The sequence below is a fragment of the Thalassophryne amazonica genome, chromosome 14 (genome assembly GCF_902500255.1).
Source record: "Thalassophryne amazonica chromosome 14, fThaAma1.1, whole genome shotgun sequence".
Lineage (NCBI taxonomy): Eukaryota > Metazoa > Chordata > Actinopteri > Batrachoidiformes > Batrachoididae > Thalassophryne > Thalassophryne amazonica.
In genome coordinates this window covers 30,132,179-30,144,813 of record NC_047116.1, presented here as the reverse complement: position 1 = coordinate 30,144,813, position 12,635 = coordinate 30,132,179, and the positions used below count along the sequence as shown (strand labels likewise).

The following is a 12,635-nucleotide window of genomic DNA, read 5'->3' as shown; positions in this document are numbered from 1 at the left end:
TCAGATTTAGTGAATACTTATGGAAAGGGACATTCTTTAATTGAGATATAGTCATGTGCTATACGGTGCATCCGGAGAGTATTCATCGTGCTTCACTTTTTCCATTTTTTATTATGTTACAGTCTTATTCCAAAATGGAGTAAATTCATTTTTTCCCTCAAAATTCTACTCACAACACTCTATAATGACAACATAAGAAAAAAATTTTTTTTTGAAATTTTTGCAAATTTATTAAAAATACAAAACTAAGAAATCACATGTAGTATTCACACCCTTTGCTCAATACTTTGTTGATGCACCACAAGTCTTCTTGAATATGATGCCAGAAGCTTGGTGCACCTCTCTTTGGGCCGTTTTGTCCATTCCTCTTCACAGCACCTCTCAAGCTCCATCAGGTTGAATGGGGAGTGTCGGTGCACAGCCATTTTCAGACCTCTCCAGAGATGTTCAGTCAGATTCAGTTCTGGTCTCTGAATGGACCACTCAAGGACATTCACAGAATTGTCCTGAAGCCACTCTTTTGATATCTTTGCTGTGTGCGTAGGGTCACTGTCTTGGTGAAAGATGAACCGTCGCCCTAGTCTGAGGTCAAGAGCACTCTGGAGCAGGTTTTCATCCAGGATGTCTCTGTACTTTGCTGCATTCATCTTTCCCTCAATCCTGACTAGTTCCCCAGTTCCTGCCACTGAAAAACATCCCCACAGCATGATGCTCCCACCACCATGCTTCACTGTAGGGATGGTGCCTGGTTTCCTCCAAACATGACTCCTGTCATTCACACCAAAGAGTTCAATCTTTGTATCATCAGACCAGAAAATTTTGTTTCTCATGGTCTGAGAGTCCTTCAGGTGCCTTTTGGTAAACTCCAGATGGGCTGTCATGTGCCTTTTACTGACACCCCTGTCATGGTGTGACATGGCCCTAAAGAGTGGCTTCCATCTGGCCACTCTACCATACAAGCCTGATTGGTGGATTGTTGCAGAGGTGGCTGTCTTTTTGGAAGATTCGCTTCTCTCCACAGAGGAATGCTGGAGCTCTGAGAGAGTGACCATCAGGTTCTCGGTCACCTCCCTGACTAAGGCTCTTCTCCCCCGATTGCTCAGTTTAGATGGGCAGCCAGATCCAGGAAGGATGGATACAAACTTCTTCCATTTGTGGGTGATGGAGGCCACTGTGTTCGTTGGGATTTTCAGAGCAGCAGAAATGGTTCATCTCGAGACAATCCTGTCTTGGAGGTCTACAGAAAATTGCTTTGACTTCATGCTTGGTTTGTACTCTGACATGCACTGTCAACTGTGGGACCTTATATGTAGACAGGTGTGTGCCTTTCCAAGTTATGTCCAGTCAACTGAATTTACCCCAGGTGGACGCCAGTTAAGCTGTAGAAACAGCTCAAGGATGATCAGTGAAAACTGGATGCACCTGAGCTCAATTTTGAGCTTCATGGCAAAGGCTGTGAATACTTTGTACATGTGATTTCTTTTATTATTATTTTTTAATAAATTTGCAAAAATCTAAAAAAAAAAATTGTCATTCTGGGGTGTTGTGTGTAGAATTTTTAGAATTTCATCCATTTGGGAATAAGGCTGTAACATAACAAAATGTGGAAAAAGTGAAGCACTGTGAATACTTTCCCAATGCATTGTACTTATGAGCAAAAAGTTCATTGGTGAAATAACCATGGGTTTAAATGCTTAAAGTTTCTTGCACATATGGCAAGAAATTTTAAGCATTCAACACATAAGTGAAATGATGTTAAATGATTCAAGATCGGACCACCTCTCAATAATTGCATTGTCTAAATTGACAAGTAGAACGTTTCCTCTTATGACCAAGCCAAAATAAATAACCACCAGCACAGCACCATCTTGTGGTGGCTTGATTAAACTAAAAATAGCTGACAATGGGGTTCCGATACATAAAGGAGGTATTTAAAATTGAAATCCAATCCGACTACTCAAAGCCTTTAACATATGATAATTTTTATGAAAATATAAAACGTTTATTCAAGCATCTACTGGGAATCACTCTTAATCTCATCATTTAACAGCTATTTTCCCCAATTCCTATTAAATGAACAGCATTCTTAAGTCACTGGAGGAACTGTGGAAGATGTCAGAAGCAGAGATGTTGCTGTCCACAACAGAGGAACAGTCAGGTTTGATCAACATACTGAAACAGAAAGCAGACGAGCTACTTGTCCGATGTGACGCTGTGCGTGAACTCAATACAGAGCTGGAAGCTAGAGTAGCTGGATATCAGAAAGACCTGGAACAGGAAAGAAAGAGATCTGCAACATTAGAGAAGAGATTTGCGGTCCTTGCTGCCAACAACCAAGCGATTACTGTTTTCAAGGACGAGTACAAAAAACAGAATGCCCAGTTAAGGCAAGAGAACAGAATCCTTCTGTCAGAAAACAAGACACTTTTCTCTCAAAAACTGGAAGACAAAGATGCACTTATTCAAAAACTTCAGCAAGAACTCAGACATCTGTCAGAAAACTACACGTGTTTACAGTCACAACTTCAAGAAGAAGCAGCTCAGCATCAGTGCAAGGAGGCATCGCTACGTGATCGGTTACATCAAGCTCAGCAACAGCACAAAGATGCCGTAGAGCTGTGCAAAGGTATGTATGAAATGTAATTATCTTCACTGTTACAAAATACTAACATGTCTAAATGCAGGGCCTTGTTTCCATTATCAGTTCTGAAACTGCAGCTACAAAAGTCTGAAGAAAAGCACGCTTTATTGGAACAAACGATGAACGAAAGCATAGAAACTCTCAAGAAAGACAAAAACAGTCTGCTGCATCTGACGACAGAGCACGAGAAAACAATACAGGTGATGATTATCATTATTTTATGCACCAAGACCACAAGACTGTCGGTTAAAGTTATTTCACATTAGTTCATGTCGGTGTTAATTCAGGTGAAACAACAGGAAATGCAGCAGCTGGAGACAAAATGCAAAGAAGAGAAAACAGCCAGACTCAAAGCAGAGGACAGGTGACATGCTCATGAGTAAATTATATCAGATATCATATTCTTCAAAGCTGTGTTCCCAGGATGCTTTTGTTTGTCAGATGTGGCTCCAATGACCTGTGGAGTCCCTCAAGACTCCATTCTAGGCCCTATTCTTTTTCTTTTGTATATGTGTTACCTTGGTGGTAATTTTTGAAAACATTAAATTCCTTTTCATTGCTTTGCGGACGATGTCCAGATTTACCTGCCACTGAGGTTAATAGGCAGTGATGCAGTGCAGCCATTATTTGATTGTTTGAGTGATGTTAAATCATGGATGAGCACTAATTTTCTAAATCTTAATGAATCCAAGATGGAGACGTCCTGTTTGGAGGAAACACTTCCACAGCATGCTCTGCTGATTGTCTTGGACCAGTCCTCTCTCAACCACCTTCAGCTCATTCAGAATGCTGCCGCTTGTCTTCTCTCGGACAAGAAAAAACGCAACCACGCCAGTCTTGGCCTCCTTCCGCTGGCTCCCGGTCCAATATTGCGTTGATTTTAAACTTCTCTTTATTCTTTTTAAAGCTGTTAATGGTCTGGCCCCTGTGTACCTCTCTGAGCTCCTGCGTTGCTACACCCCAACCAGAGCTTTAAGGTCTTCTGACCAACTGTTGTTGGAGGTGCCAAGAACTAGAGTAAAGTCTAGAGGTCGATCCTTTGCGGTGGCTGCCCCCAGGCTTTGGAACAGTCTCCCCCTCTATATTAGATCATCCCTGGACCTAGAGACTTCCTAAAAACCCACTTCTTCTCCCTGGCATTTTATAAATGACAAAATTCAAACTTTGTTGCTGTAATTTTATTATTGTCATTATTCTTATTATTTTTAATCTATTTGTTGATTTACGTATGATTGGGCACAACCCGGTGCTCACTTCTGTACAGCACTTTGATCGACTGCTATCGTTTTAAATGTGCTCTATGAATAAAGTTTGAGTTGAGTTTTGCTGTGACCTCTTGATAAACCCTCTCCAGATTTGAACGGGAAGCAGCAGCTGTTAAAAAAGATGCCAAAGTGAAGTCTCTGCAGTGTGCTCTGGATGTATCCCAGACACAATATAATAAGCTGAAAATGGTTGGTTTTAGTCAGGAATAACATAATGTCCAAACACACGCGTGTGTGTGTGTGTGTGTGTATATGTGCTCAGTGTGTTTCCTCAATTATTTCACAGGATTTTGAAGCCTTCAAAGAACACATGAAAGATCTTCTTGCACAAGAAAGGTTGCTGAATGCAACACTTCGTCACATGAACTACTAACGTGAGGCGTTGAAGTAATTCTTGAACACTCATCTGCCAGTTTCTCACCATTGGATGACTTCTTCAGTGGGACTCACTATGTAAGAATCCTGCTGTGGGAGGCTATCATACTCACCTTGGAGGCTCAAAATTGTAACATTCAGACATTTCCACTGACAGCGTGTGATTAGCAGTTAATTTCAAAACATACAAATGTTCCTGTCTAAGAACAGTTTGTCATTTTTCTCTCTCTCCCAAAGAGTGACAAAGAAGATTTCACAAACCCATCATTCAGTTTAACATTCCTTTGTGTCAGAAATTCTTCTTTAATTACGTCTTGGCCTGCAGCTTTGGAGAACAAAGCCTCTTCATCGCAAACACAGCAGGTAAAGAGTTTGGGCAATCCTCAGGCAGTCTGTGCAGGACTGATCCTGTCTCTCAGCAGTGTGGTAAAGCTTTAAAAACCTGCAGGGAATGGACAAATGATTATCCCTGAAGGTGTCATAAAAATTATACCGTGTCACCATATAACACGTTACACTTTGGTACTCATCGGTTATGGCGTAAGAGAAAGGTGGTATCGCTAAAATGCATCCTCAGTGTAATACATGTCTTTGTTTGCTTCATCTTGTTTTGTCACTGTGAAGAATAAATGTCTTTGTAATCGGCAGAATCTGACTTTACAGTCTCAGAAGATGTCGCTTTTTTCATCCAGTGAAATGTTACACAACTTTTTTTCAGGAGTATTGTGGGATATTATTGTAGGGAATGCTTATCAAAATTGATGTTTTGGTTAAGAGTAAAGGTAGTATGTATACACTTGGCCTCAACTAAATATTAGTAGTGGTGCAGCTTAGCTAAAATTTCCATAAAAATTGTGCATTTTGTGATAAAAGCATGGAATTTGGCACACACATTCTAAATTACCAAATGTTTATTTTCAGATATGGAGATTTCCTGAAACTGACCTCTAATGAGCTACAGGGGTCAAGGTGTCAATAAAGAATTATACAAGGGTCAAAATTTTGAAATGTTCTAATCATGTTGAAAACTATACCACATTATTTGTCTGATTAGAACAATTCCAAAAAGGTACAGTTTGGACTATCTATGACTCAATTCCATGGAGTTATGGGATAAAAACAGCAAAAATGGTGATAAATGTCAGTTTCAGTTTGTACAGGGGTCAAAAGTTAAAGTTGCGCCAATTTTGGTAAAAGAAATTATGCAAATTATTGGTTGAGTTAATAGCATTTTAAAAAGGAATAATTTGCACCATCTGTCATGCTTAATTATCATGTTACGGGGTAACATGTGCCATACGTCATAGAATCCAATGTACGTCGACCTTGTTTGACCTTTACTTTGGAGACCAAGCATTCAGCACAGAAAACTATTCCATTTATTAATCCTTTTATTTCAACCAATAATTTGCATCACTTTTTACCAAAATTGGAGCAACTTTAACTTTTGACCCCTGTACAAACTGAAACTGATCTTTGTCACCATTTGTCTTGTTTTTACCCCATAACTCAAAAACATTCAGTCATAGATAGTCCAAACTATACCTTTTTGGAATTGTTATGACAAGACAAATAATGTGGTATAGTTTTCCACATGATTGGATCATTTTTAAATTTTGACGCCTGTGTAATTCATTATTGAGCCCTGTAGCTCATTAGAAGTCAGCTCCAGGATACCTCCATATCTGAAAATAAACATTAGCTAATTTAGAATATGTGTGCCAAATTTGATGCTTTTATCACATAATGCATAAGTGTTTTGCTATGCCGCCCCACTGTCGTGGATTTGACCTTACTGGGTTTTGCATCTGAACCCTTCATATGCGCATATATATAATATATATATTCTCCAGCCCCCCCATAAGGGTCACAGTGGGCTGGAGCCTGTCTCAGCAGCCCAGCAGTCACAGGACAAGAGGCACAGTACACCCTGACAGGATGCCAACTTATCGCAGGGTCACATACAGAAAGACAAACACAACCACACCCTCAATCATACCTGTGGTCAATTTAAACTTTCCAGTTCACCTAACCTGCACAAACACAGAACATGCACACTGCACACAGAAAGGACCAGGTGGGAGTCGATCCCAGGACCATCTTGCTCTGAGGCGAGAGAGCTAACCTAAGCTCTTCCACAGTGCCACCCAACTTTATGAAATGCCACAGGAAAATGGCATTCCATCTTATTTATCGTAATAATTTTGATTTTGTCATAATTGGTCATATTTTATTATCATATATCACTGGGGAGGTCTAGTGGTTAAGGCGCTGGGCTTGAGACCAGAAGATCCTCAGTTCAAATCCCAGCCTGACTGGCTGGGACCTTGGGCAAGGTCTTTAATCCCCTATTGCTCCCGGTGTTTATTGAGCGCCTTGTATGGCAGCACCATCTGGGTGAATGTGAGGCATTATTTTTAAAAGCGCTTTGAGCGTCTGATGCAGATGGAAAAGCGCTATATAAATGTAGTCTATTTACCATTTATCACTGCAAAAGTGATTTATTGCCTGTGTATTTTGAAAGATCTTACAATGTAGTTCTAGATGATAATAACAATAAATGGAGTGGTACACAGTACCACACTAAGATTTCAACAATATTAACCTCAATTCATATTTCAAACCTTTGACGATGTCTATTTTTTAAGAATGTAGTAGAAGTCTATCCCTAATATTAATACTGAGAAATTGACAAGAATATAAAAAGGTCTTGCTTGACTGTGAAAGTGAAAAAATACCTTGTTTTGAATGTGAGTTTCTAAGTAAAGTAATGTTAAGATACTGAGAAGTTTTGGCTTAAATTTTCATTTTAAACATATAATACATTAGCCTATAACTGTGTTATGTTTAATGTGAGTTGTCTCCTAATTTGTGAGCAAACATGATTCAGTTACAAATGTTGGCATTCAACAATGCTTCACAGCTGGAAATGTATCCCTCATCATCTCCTGCCTGAGGGCAGAACAGGAGTCTTGGCAAGTCTGTGTAGGATCTGCAGGTTCCTCCTTTCTTTTATAAAGGAGTGTTACAGGGTTAATAATCCCATTAATCCATTTGATTACTTTGGTTGAAGAGACTCCGTCTCAGATGTGCTGCTGTTGTCCGAAATGACGCATGCACAGATGCAAAAGGCGGACAGATTTTTTTGGGGCGGACCGTTCGGTCTGCGACACCGGTAATATCCATTAGAATTTGGAGTTGTTTTACAACAGTCTGAGAAGCACTTTCAGCTTAGAATATATTAATTTAACATGTCATATTTTACCAATATTCTCACAGGCCACTAGGTGTCACTCACAGAGTACCAGTGGTCCAAGAGCCACTCTGAGAAAGGCTGCCCTAGGAAAACACGATATACAGTGAGTTCTCCCAAAACAAACAATTCCACTGCTGCCAATTTTACTGTGAAAAAGAAAACTTTTAGAAAACTGCAGTGTGACTGTTGTGAACTCTTGTTGTATATGTGGGCCACTTTTGTTTTGAAGCTGGCGACACCCAAAGTCCTTGCCAACTCAGAAATAAGTAAAGAGATGGAGCATGGGCAAGACCCTGTGTGAGCTGGGCGGGAAAAATGAAGCCCGAACACACCCCCATCTCAGAGTTACAGAACAAGCTAAACCTAAACTTCAGTTTGGTGTTTATTAAAACATTTTTTGTAGACAATGTAAAGGTTTTCATGAAGAATGGGTTGATTGTGGGCATTAAAAATTATGACCAGCTTATTTCCTCAATAATCATGGAGTAACAAAGCTACCAAAACCTGCTAACAACACTGATGGTGCTAACATACAAATTAAGTAATGTGAAAATTTTACTTGTCAGTAATACTGGAGCACAGACTTGTAAGGTGGTCCGTTAGGATAATTATCTGCACAACAAGCTAGATTATCACTGATATTTTTAATAAATACTCAGAAAGGACAGACATAGTCAGTCCACAATAGCTAGTAGCCACTGCTAGCAGTGTCTGCTATTTGCACTCTAGACTCGGCTCACGGCACACACTACCTCCCAGCAGGCAAAATGATACTGATTTAGTGTTGATCCATGTTGAAGTCTGGCATTGAATTGATGTAGAAAATATGTTGGAATTCAAAATTGGATCAACATCAATATTCAATGTACGTAGATATTCAACTTACTATAATAAATGCTAAAACAAGTAACACATCTGCTGCAATGGGTAAATACAGTTCCTATGGGTTTCTGACAGAAAATAAAAATTAATCCAAGTACATGTGAGGAACCTAACCACATTTTGACATATTATCAATGTCATATTAAGATGTTGTTACAACATGGGGAAATTGACATTGGCGTGACATCAAAATGTAATCATAAAAAAAAACTGATACAAAATCATTATGCCCACTGGGCTGTCACCCAAAGTAACCACACCCCTAATTATGTGTAACTTTATGGCTTAAAATATGTTATATTGATGGCTTATTTAAAAAACAATCACCCCTTGTACAGTTGTCATGGAGAGTGAAACTAGTGATAGAGACCAAGATCGTATTTTTGTACCTAGATGCAAAGGTGCTGCTCTAAAGGTGGACATCTTAACATGGGCTTCTATGGGACCTGCAGGTAATCCCCTTTTAGAGCCAGCCTCAAGCAGCCATTCAAGGGACTGCAAGATTTTCCACTTCCAGATTTGCTTTATTTCACATGGCAGAGGCTGGGGCTTGGTTATTTGCTGGGAAACAAAAAAAAAAAGTAGTCAGTGGTTTAAAAAGGAGGTCTGTGAGGCCATTAAATACTTCATGACAAGATTATATCTACAAAATTCTTGGAAAAACATTCTCATGAACGTTTGCCTAGGGTTCTCTCACTTAAACTTTGACTTCACTACCCCCAAGTTTTCTGGTAGTACAGCTGCATTACTTCTGTATCCCTAAGCTTTCAGAAAACAGGCACAAATATGAACAAAATGTTACATTTCCATGAGATCATTTTGCATCCCAGTAATTCACTGTTACCTAACTGGATACTATGTAAACACTGATGTAAAACGAACAAAAATGAGCCAAATAAAACTGCTTGAAATTAATGTGGGTACGAATTACTGCGTAACAGGATTAAAGTGGATTCAAACACATGAGAGACAACATAGAGAGGAAAAACAAATGATGGCACATCCACGACTTCCTGTTTGTTTCGCCACAGCCAACCTTGAGCCGTAGTCCGGTACCGCCACCATGTGGCCAAACACCGGCATTGATAGCATAGGGATTTGCATCTGCACTTAACAGGACACAAGTTACAAATGTTTAATATTACAAACAATGCAAACATGAAATAGCTTCTATTTTTTAAAACAATGGAGTGGAAAAATTGTTAAATTGTTTGTCTCAAAAAACCGAAGACAAATCAGGCTTTTCATGCATTCATTTCTGTATCTGCTTACTCCAATTAAGGGTCATGGGGGCTGGAGCCTATCCCAGCAGTCACAGGCCTCTTGCCCTATGACTGTAAGTGCAGAAAATAACTGACTGTCTGACAGATTAGGCTTTCTGAAGGATTAATAAATGGAAAAGGATTCATAAATGGAATAGTTTTGACTGTGTTGAATACTTGGTCTCCAAAGTAAAGGTCAGACAAGGTCGACATCAATTGGATTCTATGACGTATATGACATATGTTACCCTGTAACATGGTACGGTAACTAAGTATGACAGGTTGTGCAAGCTATTCCTTTTTAAAATGCTATTAACTCAACCAATAATTTGCAGAATTCTTTAGCAAAACTGGAGCAGCTTTAACTTTTGACCCCTGTACAAACTGAAACTGACCTTTATCACCATTTTTGCTGTTTTTACCCCATAACTCCATGGAATTCAGTCACAGATAGTCCAAACTATACCTTTTTGGAATGGTTATGATCAGACAAATAATGTTGTGTAGTTTTCAACATGACTGGAGAATTTTAACATTTTGACCCCTGTGTAATTCTTTATTGACCCCTTGACCCCTGTAACTCATTAGAGGTCAGCTCCAGGATGGCTCTATATCTGAAAATAAACATTAGTGAATTTAGAATATGTGTGCCAAATTCCATGCTTCTATCACAAAATAAATAATTTTTATGGAAATTTTAGCTAAGCTGCACCACTATAATAGGCACGTTTGTCCTTCAACAAGTTCTCTACAGCATTCCCATTTTCCTCAGTCAACACAGTCAATGGCCAAACACTACGTGGATCATCTTCAACAGCCACTCAGACAACCTTGAAGACCTACCCACTGGCACAGGTTGATGTACACTTGAACATTGCCATCCAATGTTGCCATTAGTTCCTCCTTCAGGGATCAACAACCCTGTTGTTGGAGATCACCTGCTGTGTATGTTTTCCAACTCGTGCTCCGCCACCCACTGCTAACTAAGTAAGCCAGGTGTTCTCAGCTAATCAAGAGATCAGAAATACCAGATTTGACTGATCAGATGTGGTTGCAGCAGCTACACATCGAAAATATGGAGAGCAGGTAGTCTCCAGGAGTACGGTTCTTGACCACTGTTCTACAATACTATGAAACAGATAAAAGACTGCAACTCTTTGACTGCCTTGTGTAGTCAACTGCACTCACTTGCATCAGTATTATATAGCAGTGTTCCCTATATTCATCAATCCCAGGAGAAATTTTCTTCCACCTCTTATATGTAAGAGAAAACATAAAGTCTGATGTCCATCTCAGAATCCACATGGTGGCAATGAAGCAAAAAAAAAAAAAAAAAAAAAGTGGCTCTTTGTTTCTCTCTCTCTCTTTCAAAGAGTAGTAATTGAGGTTTTCACTTGAACCAAAATTTCTGGTGGTGCTCTTGAGTAATTTCAGGAAATGTGCCTTAGAGGAAAAATTCCTACAGTATTTTGAGGTTGCTCCCCCGCCCCCCAACTGACTCCGAGCCACTTTTCAAAACAAGCGTGATGTCCACATTGGTGTGTGGGGCGCCACCTGCTACCGACCCAGCAATGTGAAACGAACGAATCAAGAAACTGGTTCAAATGTCACCAGTCACATGGTTCTCCCAGAAAGCCTTAGTAACCATGGAGATCACTAGGTAGACAAACTCAGAGCCAACACTGCAGTATCAAATCAGTTCAGGAAGAAATGTCATAATATAACTCCAAATGATTTTTGAGACCAAGATTTATTTATTTAAATTGTGCTTTTAACACCCAGTGACGCTGTGGCATGTTTACGTTTTATGTGCCTTTTTGATTTTATTGTATGATTTTATTTTTTTGCATGTTTGCTTTTATTCCTATGAATTGTATTTCTTGATTTGTATTTCTTGAATACACATTGATTGACTGACTGACTGACTGATTGAAGAAAAAGTAATTAGTAACTAGACGCACTCAGAGAGTGCAAACCTCCGCCAAGGCCATGGGGTCACTGACGCCATAACATCTACACGCCGTGGAATCATTGAACCTAAAAAAGTCTAACAATGATGTTTGTTCAGTAGTAAAAAAAAGTTTCATCTGCTGTGACTGGATAGCATGTATCCTTAGCGCTTGGCATCACAGTTTATTGCAACTTGCACTTTTCCCACAAGCTACTGTCATCTGAGCACTGATATGTGCTTATAGACAAAAACAAATAAGAGACAAAATTCAATTTATTATTCAACTAAACTGCAAATATATGAATTTTTTAACATTTATGAAACACTTCTCTAAACAAGGCCATAGGGTCACTGACCCTAAAGAGATTCCCTCCTTGGCACAGTAATCTATTTCTTTTTGTCTCTTTCTCTAAAATTGTATATAATAATCATTAGATTATTAATATATAAACAAAAATAAATGTAAGAAATATTACAATTTGAAAACAAATGCACCCGAACGTGATGACAGCTGCAACTGCTTAATGCTAACTTTTAACATTGAAAATGCCATAGACATGCTAACGCGTTAGCATCGGGATCCGGATCGTGATCCGGATCACCACTAGAATTTAATCACTTGTTCCTCTTGTCATTTACAACCACTCCACAAAATTTCATCAAAATCCGTTCAAATCTTTTTGAGTTATCCTGCTGACAAACAGACAAACAAACAAACGACCGAAAACATAACCTCCTTGGCGGAGGTAATAATTAGTTGAGCATGTGAAGATCATTGAACACACAACTGATGTGATGATTAAAGATTCAATATATTAACTGCCAGAGACCAAGTAAATATATTTAATTGCGTGACAATCGTAAACTGTTTCAGCCAATGCACTTGTGTAAAACCTCTGGGGCAGTGTTTCTCAAACTTTTTTAGACCAAGACCACTTAACCAAATAAATAAAGAAAGAAAGAAAGATCTCACAGACCACATAACTCACACTCCTCCAACACT

General features: G+C 39.1%; 1 protein-coding gene across 1 annotated transcript; it reads left to right on the top strand.

Moving 5' to 3' along the window:
* The first annotated feature begins 2,000 nt into the window (after nucleotides 1-2,000).
* LOC117524624 (coiled-coil domain-containing protein 89-like) lies at nucleotides 2,001-4,890 on the top strand. The gene is made up of 5 exons (XM_034186437.1): nucleotides 2,001-2,626; nucleotides 2,705-2,841; nucleotides 2,929-3,005; nucleotides 3,996-4,095; nucleotides 4,193-4,890. The coding sequence occupies exons 1-5, from the start codon at nucleotides 2,074-2,076 to the stop codon at nucleotides 4,277-4,279; spliced, it is 954 nt and encodes a 317-aa protein (XP_034042328.1). The 5' UTR covers nucleotides 2,001-2,073; the 3' UTR covers nucleotides 4,280-4,890.
* The last annotated feature ends 7,745 nt before the right edge of the window (nucleotides 4,891-12,635 follow it).